Below are 21227 nucleotides of genomic sequence, written 5' to 3' on the forward strand. Positions count from 1 at the left end.
CATACAATTGCACCCCCCCCCTTATTTTGACCCTAGTCCTTCCTTTCCCCGCCCCCCCCCACCCCCGTAGTGTGTCTCTGGTTTATAGTTGCTTGTTGATTTTGATTTTTACTTCGTATTGATTAGTCTTTTTCCTGGTCTCTTATTTAGGTTTTCTAAATTCCTGCTATGAGTGAGACCATCCGGTATTTTTCTTTTTCTGACTTATTTCTCAGGTGAAATTTCAAATTTGGAAACAGGTTTCTCTGCTCAGGATGGCTGCGAGAGGCCCAACGTGGTGTCCAGACTCGCAGGCTAACCCGCAGGCTTCTGGCGAGACTGGTGACCGGGGAAGCCAACACAGACCTCTCGTCTTTTGCTTTTCCTGAATAACCAAATCTAAGAAACCTCTTCCTAACAGAAATAACTCCATGAGGTCGACACAGCATGAGTACCACATGCCCGACAGGACAGAGGGGCCCACAGGAGCCAAGGGTGCGGACAGCACAGACGGGGCGCCTGGAGAGCTCAGGAGCACAAGGTGGCCAGAAAACGGAGCAGAGAGCACTCATGGCTCCGCCTGGCCAGCTGCTAGACCCCCGTCCTCCCAGACCCCCATGTGCTAGACCCCCATCCTCCCAGACCCCCTTGTGCAAGAGCCCCATCTGCCACACGATTCATTCAAACACAGAGCTAAAGGCCAGCCAGCTTCCTCCAGACTCAATCTGGGTCTCCAGAGGCGGCGCTGCTTCTGTGAGCAATGCCCTCTCCAGCATCTGGCCATCCCCCTGGGCAAGGGAGGAGACCCCTGATATGTGTGCTCCCAGCCCTGCCCGGGGGATCAGTGCGGCACACGGTAACTCACAGCCACCATCTGCAGCAGAGCTCACCAACACGCGGGCTGACTGCTCTCCTCTGAAGGCAAGGGAACAAGCAGCCACAACCTCTTCCAGGGAAGGGACAGACACACTGGGCGGGTGGCGCCTCGGGTCCTTACCTGTAAGCCTTGTACACCAGGGTCTTGAGGCCTATCTCCTTCTGGAAGGCTCTGTCCTCCTCTAAGCCAGGAAGCTGGCGCAGTTCAACCAGATTCTGCACAAGGAGACGACTCATGAGAGGCGGACAGTTTCTGACAGGTCTTACAGGGACACACGGGGGGAGAGAGTCTGTGCCTCAATGGGGAACCATCTTGGCAGCAGCCACACCGGTGTCACCACTACCCCTTCTTCTCTGATAAAGAAGGTCAAGCAGCCCTTTACATAACATCTTATGTCCTGCAGAGATTTCTTGGGCCATCACTGCCATGGGGGACCTCTCTGGCTTGGGACGTCGCTCTAGAGTGGCCCACTCCTCTGGCCCCGACAGGTTACCTGCTTGATGTGCATGCGTCTCACTCACTGAAAACCCCCCATGGGCCTGGACAGTGCAGCCTCAGGCCGCTCCCCAGGATTGAAGTGCTCAGTGAACCCCGTGGGTGCTGTCTCTGCACACAGTAGGTCTGACCATTGGGGCCCAGACAGCTCAGCTGGCACAGGACAATGGCATAGTACAAAAGCACTGTCTTGTGCCTAGTGCCAAGCACCTCCTGGAGTCACATTCCTTCCCTCTAGAGCAGTACATCATTTTAGGGCTCTCCCCGGGCCCCAGGGTCACCTGCAGAATGATGTCGTAGAGCCGGATCAGGTCCTGGGGCCGTGGCGAGCGCTTGCTGTCATCTTCTGGCTGCTGCTGCAGCAGCGCCTTCTGCAGGCCCTTCGCCATGCTCTCATTTCGCTTAATCGCTGTGGACAGCTTGATGTAGGTCAGGTAGCTGGAAGGCAGCAGGTGTCAGTTCAGGTTACGCTTGGGGAAATGGACGTTCTGGGACAAGCAGGGGCCACAGTCGGGACTGACAAGGGGAAGTTTGGGGGTGAGCGTGTGTCACACTCCAGGGCCATCTGGTCTGGGCCTCAAGCCTGAGGGGCCCTCAGATCTGGCTGCTGTTCAGTGGCAAATTTGCAGGGGACCAGTATGAGATCTTCTGGTAGAAACTGACTTTAGTTTGGACTATACCCTTTGTATCTTTTTTAAAAAGCCCCACAGCTACTAGTTCAGAGGCACTGCTGGGTGAGGTGACCCTGGACGGCAGCCAGTCCAGGAACAGGGCTGAGTGTGGGATGAAAACATGGTGACCATATAAATGTCTGCTAAGGAGCAATTTGGCCCCAAGAAGTCTTGTTGAGTTCGGCAGAGGTCTGTGGGCATCTCCTGGCATGGGTACAGCGTGGTGGGAAGGCTCCACGGGGTGAGGGTTCCATAATGGACATAGAGGATTAAGGGACAGTGATGGTCAGTGTGCTGACCACCCAGCCTCCTAGTCCTACTCAGCTTCAAGATCAAGGGCAGCTGGAGTGTTTCAGGGTCTGACCAGCCTAAGAAAAGGGCCCTCGGGAGAAGGGCAGCGCTAAAGGGCACCTCCAGTGAAGCCCTCAGCTGAGAGCCACGTGTACGTGTGAGCTGCCAGCACACAGGCCGCACCAGAGACCTGAGGAAGACCTCCAGCAAATATGGGGTGGGAGGGAGGGGGCACTGTCTGGAAGAACCAGGCTTTGTAGGGAGAGGTAAACTTCAGGAAAACCACTATTTTTTTTTTTAAATAAAGATTGATTTATTTATTCTACAAGCACTGGGTATAGTCAGAAGCGCAGGAGGGTGAGAGAATTCACCAGAGCCAGAGCGGGGAGCAGAGCAGGCAGACTGATGAAACACACTGCTGAGGGGAGCAGCGGGCACAGCAGGAGAGGTCTGCGTGCCACGTGGGACCCTCGCAGGCGGCCAGGGATCAAACCAGCGCTGCAGAGGCTGCAGGCAGCTTTGCAACTCAGCGCTCAACTGCTGAGCCACCAGGGGAGGCCCAGAAACCACTATTAATAACCCAGAAGGGAGGATATTAGAACGAGAGACTATATTTTAAAAGCAATATTGAAAGAACACAGATAAGCCCTTAAAAATCAAAATGCTCGGGCCTCCCTGGCGGTGCAGCGGTTGAGCGCTGGGTTGCGAAGCTGCCCGCAGCCTCTGCAGCGCCGGTTTGATCCCCGGCTGCTCCCCGGCCACCGGAGGAGGGTCCCACATGGCGCGCAGACCTCTCCTGCCGCCCACTGCTCCCCTCAGCAGTGTATTTCGTCAATCTGCCTGTTCAGTTCCCTGCTTGGCTCTGGTGATTTCTCTCACCCTCCCGCGCTTCTGACTGTACCCAGTGCTTGTATAAATAAATAAATACATCTTTAAAAAAAAAAAAAATCAAAATGCTCTCAGAAACAAGACCGCCTACAGAAGAGTGGAATGGGGCGAAGGAGGTCAGGGTGCAGCGTGGGAGAGGGGAGGGGAAGCGCTAGGGGGATAGTGGAACCAAAGGCTTCTATCCAAACCCCAAGAGGCATCACGCATGTCACTTAGAGACAAGGAGCTGACCACTGGCAGCGCTTCCGAGGAATGGGAGGCAGCTTTTCCTAAAGCTTCGCAGAAGCATCTGACTCAAACACCTCAGCCGCTACCCATGAGGCGGGCGGGCATCGAGCCGTGCGCGTGGGCCATATGAAATGCAAGGGCTGCCTGTTCCTGCTGTCGCTTTATCCACAAGGTCAAAGGCCTCCCCGATCCTGTGAAACCAGATCCTGATACTAGATGGAGCTGAGGGGGGGGACAATGGACTGCGGGGCGAGGCGCTTCATAGTCTGGAAGTTTCCCAACCGAGCTCAAGTTCCGGGGGCCTTTGCAGGGTCAGGAAGCTGATCCTCTCGACTCTGATCCTGCGGCTGCCAGAGACAGACATGGACCTTCACCTCTGGAAGCCTCCTGTCCAAGGGGCTGCCAAACTAGAGGACAACCAAGGGCCTCCTGCTCCCCATTTCAGGCACGCGTCCTTTGGGAGTCAATGTGATATTCACGTAGTAACAGATTCCCTCAGAAAGGAGTTTTTGTGGTTTTGTTTCTCTTTTAAAAGGGGGAGGGTGGGGGCTGGCTAAAAATATTGCCCAGGTTCACTAAAAAGTGACAAGCAGTGACAGAAGAGCTTAAGGGACATGGAGCAGAGGACTCCATGAAAGGGAGTGTTTTCCCAGGTAATCTATTTCTCTCCAGAAGTCCACTTTCCCTCCTTTCTTCTATGAAACAAAGTTCTCTACCTTAAAAAAAAAAATTGCACTTGACAAGGCGATTTTAAGAGGCACATGAAAGAGCCAAGGCACAGAAGCAGCCGAGATGTGCCTGAGGGAAATCTGGGAGGAACTTGCACTACCGAACAGCAAGACTTATTACCAAGTCCCAGTAATTCACTGTCCTGCTATAAATGCGGAGGACACATGAGCAGAGCAGAGCCCGGGAAAAGAGCAGGCAGGGACAGACCGGGATGCGGGAGGACGGGGGCCAGCGCCTGCACCGACAGCCCGTGCTGCAGCAAGAAGGCGGGGCAGGACCCGGCCTCAGCCAGATAAACTCTAAGCAGAATTAAACCTAAATGGGAAAGGAACAACGCAGAACCTTCAGAACACAGAATCCCCCGAGGAGCCTGATGGGGGAGGAGAAGGGACAGCGCTAAAGAGGGGGAGAATGAGTCTACAGGGAGCCCCAAAGTCACCGGTCATACTCGAGTTCTTAAACAGTTAAAAAAATTTAATTTTATAATATACAATGCAATATATATACATATCCTTTCACGATAAATATATACAGATGGATGCATGATGATTATTTATATTAAATTGTAAATTAAAATTTACACCAACACATTTTGTTCCAATGATATATTTCAATGTTAAAAATATGAAGACTCACAACGCTTACCTGTGCAGGTACTGAAGATTGGACACCTTCCCCGACTCTCCATCGAGGGTGTAATCTCTCTGTTTCTGCAGAAAGTGGAAAAGGTAAAGAGAGTACAGTTGAGCCCAGGCCTGGCGCTGGCCACCTCATTCAGTGGTCCCCAAAGTGCCCTGGAACACAGGTGCAGACTCGACAGAGTCAGGGCTCCTCGAAGAGCCAACATCTACTGGACATATTCTAGAAAGAGGGGTCACTCAGCTGCCACAGCAATAAAAACCAGACTTAAAAATAAGACAATTCAGAATTCAGACTAAAAATAAGAGAACACAGCCAGCAAGGCTTGCCCCTGGGCCAGCGTCCAGACCGGAAGCACTCCCAGAGACATCCACAGCCCACAGCCCCACGTTAGGGGCTGGGCCTTAGACCCAAGTTCAAGGCCTTGTGCTGTCAGCTCTTGCTTCGTGGCCGGCCGTCCAGTCCACATCTAAGCCCGGAAGCTGCCCATATGTCCCCTTTCACGGTACCCGAGACCTGGCAGACGGGACACAGTGACGGTCTCTGATTAGCCTGGCTTAGCCACGTGTGTGAAAAAGGAACCGCAGCCCCTTTGGAGAGGGAGGCAGGAGGGCCAGCAACACAGAGACAGAGGGACTGGCGCAGAGGTCAGACAGGAGAGCCACTGTGCTGCTGGCTTTGAAGATGGGGGAAGGGCTCACAAGACAAGGGGTGCAGATGCCTCCCAAAGCTGGAAGACTGTTCTCTGGAACAATGGACATGCTTCTCCTCCAAAGCTGCCAAAAGGACACCGGCCAGCAAGCCCATCCGATGAGCGCCACTCCCAAGAACGGAAGGAGAACCTCTCTGTGCTGGTTCAAGCCACGCAGTCTGTGGAATGCTACGGTGGGAAGTGGAGCCGAAAGGCCCCGGCATCAACCCGTTCGCTGCATTTGGCGTGCGGGGCCCCCAGGCGCTGAGAGTCAAGGTGGAGGGTGGGCTCCGCGGGGCCCCAGAGCGGGTGAGGGAGCGCGCAGTCCACAAGGGCTGCTTAACGGGAGAAGGAAACAGCGACCAGCGCTCAACGAGCATTTCCTGCGCATGTTAATCTCCAGGCAGGAGGGCAGATGCTGGAAAAACACACAGCGTTTACAACCTAGAGATGAGTATGACTAAGGGAACTGAAAAATAAACACCTGATTATCAAACAAAAATCACCGCTGCGGCGCCGGGTACCCAGACAGCGGGGCGAGGGCTCTGAGGGCAAGGCCCTGGGGTGGGCTCCTCGGAGGCGGCCAGCCCTAAGCTGGACCTGGCGGAACGGGTGGAGTTTGAATGGGTGAAAAGGGGGAGGGGGGATGAGGCAGGTGCACGGGGTGGAGGCCAGCGCGAGGCGTGCGGCGAGCTGGGGAAGGCCCACACGGTGACACAAGGCTGGAGTGTGTGGAGCAGCTCAGGGCTGACCCGTGCGCCTGCGCTCTGAGCCCCCGAGAGCGAGGGGCCACGAGTGCCTCTGCTTCCGTCCACCTCAGCTCTAACACCTTGGTTTTAATGCACTTTCTAGATTATAAATCAGATGAGAAACAGGGAACACCATTTGCAAACAAGTACATCAGAGGTGCAAGCTCCCCTGTATTTATGGGGGCGCCCTACTGTGGGCGCTCGGCGACCACTGCTCCAGACCCACACGAGATGGACCTGAGGAGATTCAACTTGTGCGTCTCCCAAGAAAGGCCTGGAGAGGTGGCTGACTCCAAGGCAGGAGAGCGACCAAGAGGCCGCTGACGTCTTGACGTGAGATAAAGGCTGCTGGGAAAACAGGCGGGCTGACAGTTGGAGAGAGGCGCTACCAAAGGAGAATAAGCAGGGTTTTGTGAATGGGAAGAAACACCAATGGCTCTGAGGCTCTCCGCCCAGACGCCGGGATGAGTCTGGGTGCCGCCACGGGGAAGAGCACTGGAGACGTCGCCTGCAGGTGAGCTGGGCCCAAAGGCTTAACACGCAGCACGTGAAATCATCAGGAGGAACGGGGCAGGGAAAGACTCTCTCAACCCGATGGAGCCCACATTGGAAAACGAAACAGGGCAGGAGTCACGGCGCTAGGACTGTGGACCCCGGCGAACAACACGCACTCAGGACCCCTGTTCAGAGCAGGAGTCTCGGCGCGGCTGCAGCCTACCTGGTCAGGCTTGAGCTCTTCCCGCACGGCCTGGAGAGCGTCCCGACACTCGCTGAGCATGGACTCGAACAGACGCTCCTTGGTCTCTTCACTTTCAGCCTACAGGGGTCAGATGGAGGAAGTTTCTTCTGAGTGAGCCATATGCTGGAGGGAGGAGGCACAGAGGTGCCTCCTCTGTGCCTGCAAGCACTCACCTCCCCTTATTACACATGAACACACGCATCCAGCCAAAGGCACCCCAACTCAGAGCTCACGTCAGTGGTACCCATTCTCCACCACGCAAGCGTGTTCTGACAGCTGTAGTCACAGGGAAGGGGGAAGCAGAAGCGAACACACCACGGGAGCGACCCGTCACTGATCTGAGACTGTGTGAAGCAACAGATGCTTAACATTTTTTCCTATTGTAGAACTTTCTACTCTACCTCTGCTCTGGCATCCCCTGACGGAGCTTGGGGCGCTGCTACCTCACACCCGAAGTTTCCTTCCTTCTCCTCTCCAAATTGAACCGCCGACACGGTCCTGTAAGCCAGCAGAGTCGCCTTCCCACGCGTCACCCGAGAGACATGAAGGCTGGGTTCTTTCAGGTCCAAGCGTGAGAGTAACAGTGCTAATCAGTCCCCATCAAAACCGTCATCAGACGAGGTTCCTCTCACCACGGAACCTCTGCGCTCAGAGAGCCCGTGAGGCTGAGAACATTTTAGGGGAGACCAGGTTGGCAAGCACTCGACAGCCTCTGCAAGAGAACAGGGCGTCGCCCCCTGCTCGCCGCCTGGGATAAGGGAAAACGTGATTCATGAGCTGAATACCTGCCAAACCGCATTATCACGCCAAAGAATCTGACGGAGCAGGAGGGACAGACGAGAGGCAGAGGGGAGAGGAACCGGAGTTACGGGCAGGCCCACTGTGACAGTGAGGCAGCAACATTCCATTATTCTGTTTGACTTTCCACTGAAACTAACATCCAAACTGGCCTCTTGACATCCATCTGACCTCTAAGGAAGCCCCAAAGCAAGCCAGTGCTAACCACTACTTTACGAGACTGCTGGGAGGGGCTTAAAGAAAACCCTTTTCTTCTCTTAAGAGCTCTTATGTTTTTCCCAGTTTTCAGTGTGAAAAAAACCTTCCTTGTGAAGGACCCAACAGAAAGCAAACATGCCTTCCTCTTACATGCGCGGGGCTCTCCTGCGGCTCACTACCGTGGGGCAGTCACTCTGCAGAGAGCAAACGTGGCCCCCGCCGGCTCCCCGGAGCCCAGGGCAGCGCTGTCCAGCAGGGCTCCCCGCGATTACGGAACTCTGCACCCGCACGGCCCGCGCCGCGGTCACTAGCTACGGGGGCCGCTGAGCACTGGCCATTGTAAACAATGAACGTTTCAACAGGCACAGGTGTGAGAGGGCCGCCCTAGACGCCACTCCACACAAGCCCTGTGAGCACTTCAAGTTCACAAGACTCTTCATAATCATTTACTCAAACTCGCCGGCCAAGCTTCCCAGGTACAGGCCCTGTGGGATGGGGGCGAGCTGGAGCGAGACGAAGAAGACTTGGCACTGTTTCGGGAGCAAAGCCCCACCCCGCGCAGCAGACCCCGACGCTACAGCAGGGCGAGGTCCAGCCTCAGCTGTGGTGCCAAGTGAGCCAGCGAAGATGTCACTAACACCCTTTTTAACTTGGGGGGGCCCTGGGGGAGCAGAGAAAGCAATGCCAGAAAAGTGCAAACCCTGTTTTACCAGCTACACAGGCTCTGTCGCCTTTCCTGTAAGGAGGCCGACACGAACACCAAGCCTCTTCACCATCATGTACTACATGCCCCTCTGCATGAGGACACCTCTGCACCGAGATGTCACACACGCGTAGAGTTCTCCACAGCTCCCAGAAAGCTCTAAGTTCACGGAGAATTCTACAAAGTCTTAAAGACATGCGGAGGAAGAGCCTATCTGAAGGCTTCCGCAAGCAGCGGGGACTCCCAGCAGCTATCCGCTGGCCTCCAGACTAGGCCCTGAGCCACACCTGCGCTCGGCCACACAGCGGCAGTCCCCGTGTAAGAACGTGTGGTCTGGCTGGGCCTTCCTCCCAGGTGTGCCGATGACATAGCGAAAGCTTAAGCCCAGAAGTAATATGTTCCTCATTAGTCCCAATTAATCAATATGTTCTAGTTCAAGTGCTAGAAAGCCACACACTCCGGGGTGTGCTGCCGACAGCCTCATGCCAGGTCTCCAGGCTGGCCAGTGCCAGGGAAACCAGCGCTGTGTGTGCCAAGGACAGACCCCGATGTCAAACACAGAGCTCCAAGGCTGTTTTCACTCGTCTACAGAAATTGCTGGAAAGTGGCGTGACTAGGAGACAAACAAGGCTAGCCTGACCACATTCTCCACCACACCCCTAGGAAAACTAAGGAGATGGGAACCAACCCTTACCCACCCCAGTGAGGGTGAGGAGAAAACACAAGGAAATCTGGCAAAGGATACAAACCTCACTTAGGAACAGGGTTTTTTAAAAAAAAAGGATAAATGGGTCGTCCCTGGAGGCGCAGGTGGTTGAGCGCAGTGCTGTGAAGCTGTCCGCAGCCTCTGCAGCACAGGTTCGATCCCCCCCAGCCACGGGGCAACCCACATGGCGTGGCAGGCCTCTCCTGTCTCGCCTGCTGCGCCCCTCAGCAGTGTAACTTGTCAGTCTGCCTGTTCTGCTCCCCGCTCTGTCTCTGGTGAATCCTCTCACCCTCCCGCGCATCTGGCCTGTACCCCGGTTCTTGTATAAATAAATCTTTTTTTTTTTTTTTTTTTTAAGATTTATTTATTTATTTATTTATTTATTTATTTATTTAAGCACTGGGTACAGCCAGAAGCGCGGGAGGGTGAGAGAATTCACCAGAGCCAGAGCGGGGAGCAGAGCAGGCAGAGGGACTGAAGTACAGTGCTGAGGGGAGCAGCGGGCGGCAGGAGAGGTCTGCGCGCCATGTGGGACCCTCCTCTGGTGGCCTGGGAGCAGCTGGGGATCGAACTGGCGCTGCAGAGGCTGCGGGCAGCTTCGCAACCCAGCGCTCAACCGCTGCGCCACCAGGGAGGCCCCGTATAAATAAATCTTAAAAAAAAAAAACCCAAAATATTGCCCAGAACCTGAGACATTAAACCCATCAATGCTGCAGGCACTTTAAACCTGTCCCCCCTTGATGTCTACCAGCACCTCATGCTGCATGTACTGGCGACGGCTCGGCGGGGCACGCATCAGCAAAGCAAAACAGCGACCACTGACAAATTAAGACAATTAAGACACTGATAATTAAAGATGTGAAGACTCAAAGCTTAGCTAAAGAGACGAAGGATTTTGCAAGTAAGGATCTAGCAGCTACTTAACCCTCAGCTCCAGTCTTTTCGGTCTCAGTCTCTCTGAATTATGCCTTCCTTCTATGCTTCTCAGTAAACTGCTACCTTAGCATTTAAACATCGTAAGAAAGTCCACAAGCAAGTAATCACCTGGGGCTACCAAATGTTTGTGTCCCAGTTCCCAGAAGGTGACGGACACCAAAGCCACCAGTTAGGACAGAAGACTGTGAAATGAAGAGCCTGCATCTGTATCTCAGGCGCAGCTGGGGCGTCCAGGACGAAGGACATCACCACCAGAGTGAGCACTGGCCAAGCCGCCAGCCCACGGCCCGTCAGAGCCAGCCTCTGTCTGCTAGTGGTAGCAAGGCCGACTGGTTCTTCTCGGGATTAACCTCAGACAGCCGAAGGGCAAGTCCATATTTAATAAGTCATGATTCATTCACTTCAACAGAGACTTACTCAGCTACAGTGCTAGACCTGACAGCTAGGGATTTAACTAAACTTGGACACAATTGTTTTCCTCACCAGCTTGATGTGGTTTATGTGTGATGCAGGACATTAGGCACGTAACTGTTCTGAGTGTTAAATAAAACCTTACCAGGATTCCCTGGGATTAACACACATTTTGTTTGAGCTACAACTTTTACATCTACCACATTATTTAAAGGCCTCTAATACTCAAAAAGAGAGCCTAACGCACTGTCATACCTTTAAAAATCACATGTAACAGTATTCATTACAACCAGCACGTTAGCCAGGCACTTAACAGGAGAAAACACTACAGGGTCTATAAACGCTAAAACAAGGAATTGTAACAGACTATACATGTCAATAATTCAGTAATTTACATGGAATTAATAAATTCTTTTTTAAAACAAAATATATCCAAATGGACAGGGCCTCCCCGGTGACGCAGCGGGTTGAGCTACATGCAAAGCTGTCTGCAGCCTCTGCAGCCCGGGTTCGATTCCTGGCTGGCCGGCAAGAATCCCACATGGCGCGGCAGGCCTCTCCTGTCTCGCCTGCTGCTCCCCTCAGCAGCGTCTTCTGTCTGTCTGCCTGTTCTGCTCTCTGCTCTGTCTCGAGTGAATTCTCTCACCCTCCCGCGCCTCTGACCTGTACCCCAGTTCTTGTATAAATAAATAAAATCTTAAAAAAAAAGAAACACGATTAAAAGAAAAACAAATTTAAAAAACTTTCCCGCAAAGAAAATTTTGGTTCTAATGGTTTCAGTGGTGAATGAGAGCAAAGGTGTAAGGAAGAGGGGCGGGTGGGGAGAGGTGAGGACAAAGAGGGGAGGAAGCACAGTGGGCTATGGCGGTGGGCTATGGCGGGGATGCCTGACAGTGGAATCCTAATGTCACTTCACTTTTTAAAAATTTATTTTTTAAAAAATAAGTGGAAAAACACTGACCGATCACACACTTTCAGAAATCAGAGAAAGGACTATCTCCAAACTTGTTCTATGAGGGCTGTCTGACCCTGATAGCAAACCCTAAAAAATACAATTATAGGCAATTATAATTGAAAAGAGATGCAAAACTCTTGAAGCATTAACAAACCAAACACAGCAGCACATACAAAGCACAAGACAGCAGAGCCAGGAGGCGTTATCCCGGGATTCCAGGATGTCAACAATGACGATAAATCAGAGTCATTCACCATGTCAACAGGCTTCAAATTCTTCCCCCTTCCGCCTTTATCTTTCCAGATGCAAAGAGCTGAAACTCTCTCACACGGCTCCTTCCAGCCTCTGGTTTCAAACACTGCTCAGGCCCCCGAGACTGTGGAACGACGAGGCCCGCGCAGTGTCCGCGCGCCTGCACAGCCAGGCTTCCCGTCCCCGCCTGGCCGAGGAGCAGCCACACCGAGCAGCGACAGCGTGGCAGCCGGGCAGACGCCTCGGCTACAGGGCCTGACCTCCCTGCGCGCGGCATCTTGAGCACGTCCAGTGGGAAAGCTCCACCCTTGTGTGCAGAAGCACTTGCATATTTGTGTGTGTGTGTGTGTGTGTGTGTGTGTGCGTGGGACCCTCGCTGGCGGCCGGGGATCGAACGGGCACTGCAGAGGCTGCGGGCAGCCTCGCAGCCCAGCACTCAACCGCTGCGCCGCCGGGGGAGGCCCTCACTTGCGTATTTTTTAATCGACGGATGGAGACAATGTAAGACAGAGGAAAGTGGGCTCCAAAATGTCCCCAACAACACGCAGAGCTGATTCCGGAAGGGTTGTTTCCTGCTTGGGAAGGACCTTGAATACCGCAACGAAACGGAGCGCGCTGAAGAAACTGCCCACGCTAGCGGGCTCTTCCGCTCTCTCTTCCGGGCAGGGCCCAATCACAAAAGCTTTAAAATGAATATTGTCTCCATTAAATTGGGATTGAGAATTATTAAATAACGTCATTCAATCAGAAAAGAAGTTACATACATTTAGATCTACCTGGTAGTCTCACTTCAGGCGACTGACTTTACAATTGTAATCAAAATACAGACAGCTGGCTAGACAGAGTCACACCTTCCTCTACAGGGCTTCAAAACTATACAGCTCGCAAATGTCCAATATGCTGTCCTTTGAAATAAGAGAAAAAAAGTGCCTTGACTAAATAACCTTTAAAGAGTCCCCCTGCTAGCACCTGTGCTCAAGAGGGACCGCAAGCAGGCTGCACCTGGAGACGAGCGCGCGCCGAGCAGGCGGCGGGAACACAGACGGCAGCAACACAGACGGCAGCGTGTGTGCTGAGCTGAGTCACTGTGTTTTTCATCTATTTAAGTTTGGAATAATGTTGCTGTAGTTTCTTGGCAATGTCATCAAATCTTTGGTCAATCTTGAACTGCTTTAGAAGGGGCGCTATGAGCTAAAGATCTAGAAATCAACCCTTTGACTATTAAAACTCGAGACTTTAAAAAATGTACACAGAATTCGATTAATCATCACATGGGTGAAACCGACCTTCAATCTTAAGATTTTATTTATTTATTTATTTTTGCATAGAAGAACTGGGGTGTAGGTCGGAGGCACTGAGGGTGAGACGATTCACCAAAGACAGAGTGAGGAGCAGAACAAGAGGATCTGCTGAGGGGAGCAGCGGGGAGAGAGGAGAGGTTCTGTTGTTCCATACGTGGGTCAGCTCCCTGGATGGGAATTGAACTCAGGCCGTAGCGGTGAGACTTAACCTGTAGGCCACCAGCCAGACCCAACCTTCAATCTTAAAAGTAATGGCTTCAAGTGCAGTTGTGAAATGCTCTCACATGATCTAAGTTAGCCTACAATATTTTATGAGTAAGACAAAAAGACCTCCCTGATACAGGTTTTTCTTCTCCATGTGTAAAAAGAGAACTATATATTAAGATAAAAAACCCCGATACTTGGGCCTCCCCGGTGGCGCAGCGGTTGAGCACTGGGTTGCGAAGCTGCCCGCGGCCTCTGAGGCGCCGGTTCGATCCCTGGCTGCTCCCCGGCCACCGGAGGAGGGTCCCACATGGCGCGCAGACCTCTCCTGCCGCCCGCTGCTCCCCTCAGCAGTGTCCTTCGGTCCTTCTGCCTGCTCTGCTCCCCGCTCTGGCTCTGGTGAATTCTCTCACCCTCCCGCGCTTCTGACTGTACCCAGTGCTTGTATAAACAAAACAATCAAAGAAATAAATAAATACATAAATAAAACATGCCCCTAAAAAAAAAAAAAAAAAAAACAAAAAACAAAACCCCGATACTGTGTCTTCCCACGTGGGAAATCCCCTCCCCGACTAACCTGACGAGCTGGAGATGACTCTCCCGCTGAGGACTGTTTAATGAAAGCTCTGCTTATTCTGTCTTTGTCAGGCTCCAGGACCCTGCTTGTGTACTTTGTTAAGTGAAATTACAACCAGCTACTCACCAAAGTCCAATAAAACGATCATGTTACTAGCCTTCCCAATGGCTCTAGGAGGATGTGCATGACGGGGGGGGGGGGGGGGGGGGACCTGAGCTGGAGTCCAAAGGGCACGGCCAAAGGCAGGTGCTCCCTAGTGAGAGGCACGGCCCTGGGCCAGCTCCAGGGTCTCCGGGGCTCCTGCCAGTAACTCACGACTGAGTCACCCCCACACTCGCCACCCCCCACGAGGTTAAAGAGACAAACAGGAAGTATTTTGCAGAGTCCGGGACACTGAGGAGGACCATGACCCCCCGCTCATCTCCGCAGTGTCCCTGTCCAGGGGAGCACCCGGTTTTTAAAAAAAATTTGTGACATGATTTGTAAGGACATAAATAAAATCCTTACAACATGTTAATAAAAACAGGATGCCAATCTGATCTCAGTATAATTCCAACACATTAAAAAAAACCTCTTAACAAAATGAAAAAGGCGAAAAGGCAATGAATGCCAAGGCAGGAGGTACTAGACATGATCTTTTAAAAACATCATTTGTATCTGCTAAACTTTAAGCATGAATACATTTCTAAATTACCTGATACCAGCTTCCTGCTTTGATCTATGTTTGCAGCCCCGTTCTTAAGGAGTTCCCGCTTACTTGCTCCCACGGCTTCCACCCACCCCCCATCTAGCCGGATTCTCCCGCCCCACCGTCATTGACGCCTGGCACGGAACAGCAACACTCTTCTCCCAGCATCTACCCCTTTAAAGCAAAAGCATGAGCCGAGCTGAGCAGCCACCACGGAGTCCCGTCAGAAGCGGGCCCGCCACTCGGCCCAGCACCGACGCACTCCCGGGGCCTCTCGGCCCTCAGTTTCAGGAAAGGCCAGCTTTCGCCAGCTTCTCACTCCCTTATCTTCTCTCCTTCAGGCAAATACCTGGGAAGTGAGGGGCAAAATGCAACACGAAGGCACAAAGGAACTGCCCCTACCAAAAGTCCCCCCCGCCAGAGTAGCCATTGTGGAACAAGTCCCTGCGAAGCCTGGATGCTTAACACAACTCAGCAGCACACGTCACAGAGCAGCCCCGTAAACACATTATTCAGGGCGCAACAGCTCACTTGCGTCTCGTGAAACGCCACTGGCATCCAGAGAGCTATAGCGCTGGCTGGTTTTCTGAGATGCCCCTCCCCTCGTACGGAAAAGGAGCTGTACAAGGCACCCCAGTCACTGTTTACTTTGTACAAACCAAGACCACGGTGATCTCTCATCTTTAGGATTTATTTGGCTGTTCACGCCCACGAATAGGTACCAATTATGTCAGTTTAGCAGCATCAATTAAAGTACAGCTTTGCATAAATATGACATTTATTCCACACATGAAACAAGACATTCTGGCTTAGCGAGGCTTTCCTTAAAGGGTCCTCGAACAAGAGGCGGCCCCTGCAGGGTCGGAAAGCTTGCACAGGTCAGAGGCCTGAGGGACATGAACGCTAAGGCACCGCACCACCTGCTGGGCAGAACGGAACCCCGCCTCTCAATGCTCCCATCTGTATGCCGCCAGTGCCTCGCCCTCTAAACATCACAACTTATAAACGCAGCTTTCAAAATAACTTTATTTAAAAGGGCGCATCTTGAGACAGTTGCCAAATCCCAAACAGCATTGAGATAAATTTTTATTTTTCCAGAAACGAACGCCAACCAGCACTGCGTCTTAAACACACAAGGATCACCTTCAGACACAGACAGAAGAGCGCACAGGCACCTCCTTACCTGGGCAATGGCCGCTTCGTTATCAGCCAGTCCTAACAAGAAGATCCTCACTTTGTCAATCTTCACCGGGACCGTCCTCCCTCTCCACTCCACCTCGCTCATGGTAGCTGCCTGCTTGGCTCGGGTCTGAGTGATCAGGGCCTGGGGAGTAGTTTGGAAAAGTTAAAGCTTTAAGTGTGGATGTGAGTGACAGAGGAGGAAGAATGTGGCAACTATTGTTGGTCCCTTTCTAGAATCAGCACATCACCCCTTACGGAGGAGCGTATACACACAGTCATGTTTCAATTCCTCCTCGGGATCATATAACTTAGCTTTTGAAATATAAACATTAAAATGACATAACGAAAGGTTAACAAGAGAATTCCTAAGTGTTGGTAAGGGCGTATGAAGAAAGCAAAGCTGTACAAACCACAAGCGGAAATGTAAACTAGTAGAAACTTACTTAAAAACATAAAACTCCCAGGCCTCCCTGGTGGCCCAAGGGGTTAAGATGCAACCTATGAAGCTATCTGCAGCCACGGCAGCACAAGTTCGATTCCCGGCCAGGGAGCTACCCACATGGCGCAGCAGACCTCTCCTGTCTCTCTGCTGCTCCCCTCAGCAGTGTATTTCAGTCAGTCTGCCTGTTCTGTTCCCCACTCTGTCTCTGGTGAATCCCACCCCCAGCACCTCTGGCCTGTACCCCAGTTCTTGTATGCATAAATAAATAAATCTTTAAAAAAATGTATAGCTAAACTATACAGTAATAGCAACTACCCCTTGGTGGTAGAATTTTAATTACTTCTTTTTACTGGACTTTTTCAAACCAGAGACTTTTCCATAAAAAGACACAAATCAGATTACCTCCAATTTTTCAGCTAGCAGCCCCTCGGTGCCCCCTGACCTCAGTCTCATCTGCATGAGTTCGTTGATAGCTGACTGGTCCCCTGGAAAAAGAAAGACAGGGAGACTCCTCAAAGGCCTGGCCTGTTCTCCTGAGAAACGCTAGCTTCAACTCAGACTCAGAAGGGCTCCTCCCGTCTGCAGGTCGCTGGAGGAGTGCCAAGTCCTTTCACAAAGCTCTGGGGCAGGACAGAAGATGGAGCAGGATGGAGACAGAAGCAAAGGAACAGCTTTCAGTGGTTTTGAGGAGGGCCTGCTTGGACAGTTCTACTGTGTCCCTCAGCTAAAATCCAGGCCCAGAAGGGCATAAGGGAAAGCAGAGGAAGTTAAATAAAACCTCCAGGCTCCCGGGATGAACTCCCACCAGTCCCGACGCGTGACGGTCGGCGGTCACCCACCGATGTTGTAGGCACAGTAGCGGATGTTGGGCGAGATCTCCTCCACGCGCTGGTTGTACAGCACGGCCTGCTCTTCTGTGAACGCGCTGGCGAGCTTCTCATAGATGGTCCTGTGAGGACAGAAATGCCAGGCTTCACAGCGGCCTTATTTTATGAGAATAAACTCACAAAGACAGACACTAAAAATAAAACAATGGCCCTTTGACGCCCAACTACCAGAACTAGCATGTTGATGGCTGAAAGGAAATAACTAATGTTTCTAAAAAGAAGAAAAAGAGAACTTGTATAAACTTTCACAGAAATGACCACTAGCTGATCTACAGCTTGAATCTGAACACCCAGCGACAAAGCTGGCCACAGCCTTGCACGGGGACTTACTTGCACTTGTTAAATGCCTCGATGGCGGCTTTCCACTCCTGATGTTCAAAGCGCAGCATTCCTGCGAGGTAGGCCGTGTACGCCTGCACCAAGGGGAGAGAGGACGGCTCAGCACCCAGGAGGTGTGAGCCGCCCGAGCCTGCTACTTGCTTCCAAGTTTGATATCAAGAAGACAGACACCATCACTTGCGTTTAAGAGAAAAACTCATGTCACCAATAAAAGGTGATACACAGTCACTGGCTCTCATCTGTTTCCCAGGAGAGCACCCCAAAATAAAAGAAGTCTGTTTTCTTCATTTGACTTAACAACCTGCTCCTGACTGTAAGTATCAAAACTTGCAGTATTTAGTATCTCTTTCACAAAATTAATTTAAAAAATGCCTGCTCTGTGAATTTTCCCAGATACAAGATGCAAGATTTCCACATACATATCCAAAAAAGCCTGAGATTTTTAAAGTTGATTATTAAAAACCAAGAGCTCAAAGACAAGAGACACTAATTTTTAAAGAGCAAAGCCTTCCTTCCTGACTGCTGATCTGTAAGCTAACATACTGTCCTGTTGAACTGCAGCTTATTGTTAAGCCCCCTCCCCGCGCCCCAGCGAGGCCAAGACACCAGCCTGAGCCTCCAGCTTGGTCTTGGCGTCCACGCGGCAGCTCTCGCACAAGCGCTCCAGCTCCTCCGCGTGCTTCACAGCTTTGCGGAGGCGAGACAGCAGGTGGAAGCGCTTTCGGGGCTCGGTGTTGGCCTCCTGTTTGAGCTGCATGGCATAGCTCCAGGCTCTTTCAGCGTCCATCAGGACCAGCAGCAAGTACCTGTACGAGGAGAGGGAGGAGCGAGCTGAACACAGGCCAGGCTGCTCTCCAAGGCGTGCTGCCGCTCTCACCCTTGGAGACACCCGCGTGCAGCGTCGGCCAGGACTCCCCATCAGCACCTCGCATCCTGACTCTGGTGCCTCCTCAGGTTTCTAAGCCCTGAGCCGACACACCTCACTGCAAAGTCGGCCACCGCCTGGAACCTGGCCAGCCCAGGCCGACCCCTCTCAAATTTTAGCAGATAGAGGCAGTCCAGGCACATGGCTGGGTCTCATCTTTCAATCAACACCCCCTCACCCCAACCAAGTTAGAAACCACATCCTGAAGAGGCAGTACACTACAGGAGTTATAGGAAGGTTCTAGAGTCTGAGTGGAATCTCAGTACCACCACTCACCAGCTGTGTGGGGTTTGGGCAGAAGTATGACCTTTTCTCCCTCTCCTACACAGTAACACACTCAGGCCAGAGCTGGCACTTATGAAGTGCAACACAAGTCAGCAACTTTGATATTATTCTGGTGAATCTCCTGTAAAATTACTTTCTGGATGAATCTTCCTTATACTTCAGCTTGACCGTGTCACTCCAGGATAAACGATCTCACTCCCTTAACTCTAATGCCCCCATTAGGTTTAACCAGCATGTCCTGCTCCGTGCCACTGCAGTCCTATGCTCAAGTGCCCTGTGTCTCTGGACACCCAGTTCTGAGTCTCACTGCCTCCTGGGAGAACATTTCAGCTCCTCAAGGGTGTTCACACACTGTGTGCTTCCCCTCATGCAATGTTCCTTCCTCTCACAAATCCTTCAGGGCCCAGCCTCCTCCAGGCAGGTCTCCTGGCTACCCCATCAAGAACCCTCTCCAGGGCCTCCCAGGTGGCGCAGCGGTAGAGCGCTGGGTTGCGAAGCTGCCCGCGGCCTCTGTGGCGCCGGTTCGATCCCCGGCTGCTCCCCGGCCACCGGAGGAGGGTCCCACATGGCGCGCAGACCTCTCCTGCCGCCCGCTGCTCCCCTCAGCAGTGTACGTCAGTCCTTCTGCCTGGTCTGCTCCCTACTCTGGCTCTGGTGAATTCTTTCACCCTCCCGCGCTTCTGACTGTACCCAGTGCATGTATAAACAAAACAAACAAACAAACAAATAAATAAATAAAAAAAACATGCCTCTATAAAAAAAAAAAAAAAAAAGAACCCTCTCCAGACTTCGGCATTCGAAAGAGTAAAGGACACATAATAGGGAAGGTCTCTGTTTTATACTGTTCCCTGTTCTGTACTTGAACAACATCTCCCAACAAGCGCAGAGTCAATGAGGTCCAAGGACTCCGCCTCTCCAGTCTACCCCCAGGAGTGTCTAGTTCAGTGCCCACACACTGGACGGCGGGCAGCCAACACTGTTCAAAGGCCTAGTAGCAGACATTTTAGGTTCTGCAGGCCATGTGGCCTCTTTCATGACCACTCAGCTGCTGTATCGTAAAAGCAGCTAAAGCAACCTAAGCAAGTGGAGTGGCATGGTCCAGCGAAGTTTTACTTACAGAAATATGTGGCAGGAGGACCAAGTTGGCCTAAGGCTGAGAAGTGACCTGCAGGACCTGTGATAGGCGTGGCTCAACAGATCCCTGCTCTAGCAGACGTGAAGCACGGCTGTACCTGACCCCGAAACACAACACTCTTCCACAGCAAGAAGACACAGTCGTGCCTCACTTACGGTAGACTGAGTTAGGAGAGCACCTGAAAACTGAAATTTACATTCTAGAAACCCAGTAACTGGTTATATTCTAATCACTGGCTTCAGCACCCACCACTCCACCAGCTCCGGGACAAGTTGCTAAACCTCTTTGAGCCTTAGCGGCTCCATCTTCCGGCCAGGAAAAGCACAAATGCCCACTGCACAGAGCTGCTGAAAGAACCACTGGGGACAGCGGGAGGGAAGGACACCACCGGGCCGAGGCTGCTCAGGAACCAGCACCGAGCGGCCAGTACCTGTTATCAGTCAGAAGCTCTTCAGTCACCTTCTTCCCTGTGAACTTGTGTCTGTTCCCCATCTTGAAGTTGAGTGTTTTCCGGAGCCGTCTCTGTCTGCGGGAACAGTAGCCCCTGCAAGAGACCACACACCAGAGCGCCCGGTCACGCTGACAGGAGTGTCGACAGTCAATCCATGGGGGCCAGTGCGGAACCCTGGGACTTTGTAGAGATGCCACACATCTCCTTGCAAACACAAGTGTGCCTGGTATCACGAAAGCACGAAGAGAGGGCGCACACAGCACCGTTCTCAGAGGACCTGCACTCCAACTGGGGGGGATCATGCACCATAAAATGACAGCCACGAAGACAAGGTGATTGTCAAGGCCAATGTAAGGACACACGCCCTCATCCTCGTCTTGTTAACCCCCTTGCGGGAGCAGATGAACAGAATCCTGCCGGCTGCGAGGAAGGGGTGTCCGGTGGGAGACTGGTGACAGCGAAGGCAGAAAGGAAGCGCAAGCACATTTGGAGAAAAATGAGCTCATTAGACTATCACTAGGAAACGCGAGGGATCATTTCTCATGCCAAGTCTCCCTCCCCTGTGCCCAGGAAATGATTCTTCGTGATAGTGCAGGGCATGATAATCAAGTTCTTTACACGTCTATCTTCTCACGATTATAAACTTTCACGCAGGGGAAGAATTTACTTTCAAATTTCACCCAGAGCCTTAGCACAATGCCTAATAAGCAGATGTTCAATAAATGTATTTTGACTAAATTAGTATAAAAATAAATATAAAATATACCAACCCTTAATCAAATGATATAGCATATAATTTATAATGCGAGATGGTATTTAAATGACACTTAGCATTCCAGCCTTGGAGCCACCAGGGCCCGGGTTATTGAAAAGAAG

General features: G+C 52.1%; 1 protein-coding gene across 1 annotated transcript in view; it reads right to left on the bottom strand.

The window, feature by feature from the left end:
* The window catches only part of SRP68 (signal recognition particle 68), a 30798-nt gene that overhangs the window by 3857 nt on the left and 5714 nt on the right, over positions 1–21227 (bottom strand). Inside the window, exons 3-12 of the mRNA XM_037491794.2 lie at positions 20331–20444; positions 18166–18361; positions 17547–17629; positions 17169–17278; positions 16732–16814; positions 15889–16029; positions 6956–7054; positions 4804–4868; positions 1633–1789; positions 977–1071 (exon numbers count right to left, since the gene is read on the bottom strand). Of these exons, the coding sequence (XP_037347691.1) occupies positions 977–1071; positions 1633–1789; positions 4804–4868; positions 6956–7054; positions 15889–16029; positions 16732–16814; positions 17169–17278; positions 17547–17629; positions 18166–18361; positions 20331–20444 (1143 nt within the window). The remainder of the gene's footprint in view (positions 1–976; positions 1072–1632; positions 1790–4803; positions 4869–6955; positions 7055–15888; positions 16030–16731; positions 16815–17168; positions 17279–17546; positions 17630–18165; positions 18362–20330; positions 20445–21227) is intronic.

This window comes from Talpa occidentalis, unplaced genomic scaffold (assembly GCF_014898055.3).
Source record: "Talpa occidentalis isolate TD23 unplaced genomic scaffold, MPIMG_talOcc4v2.1 talOcc4.7, whole genome shotgun sequence".
Taxonomy (NCBI): domain Eukaryota; kingdom Metazoa; phylum Chordata; class Mammalia; order Eulipotyphla; family Talpidae; genus Talpa; species Talpa occidentalis.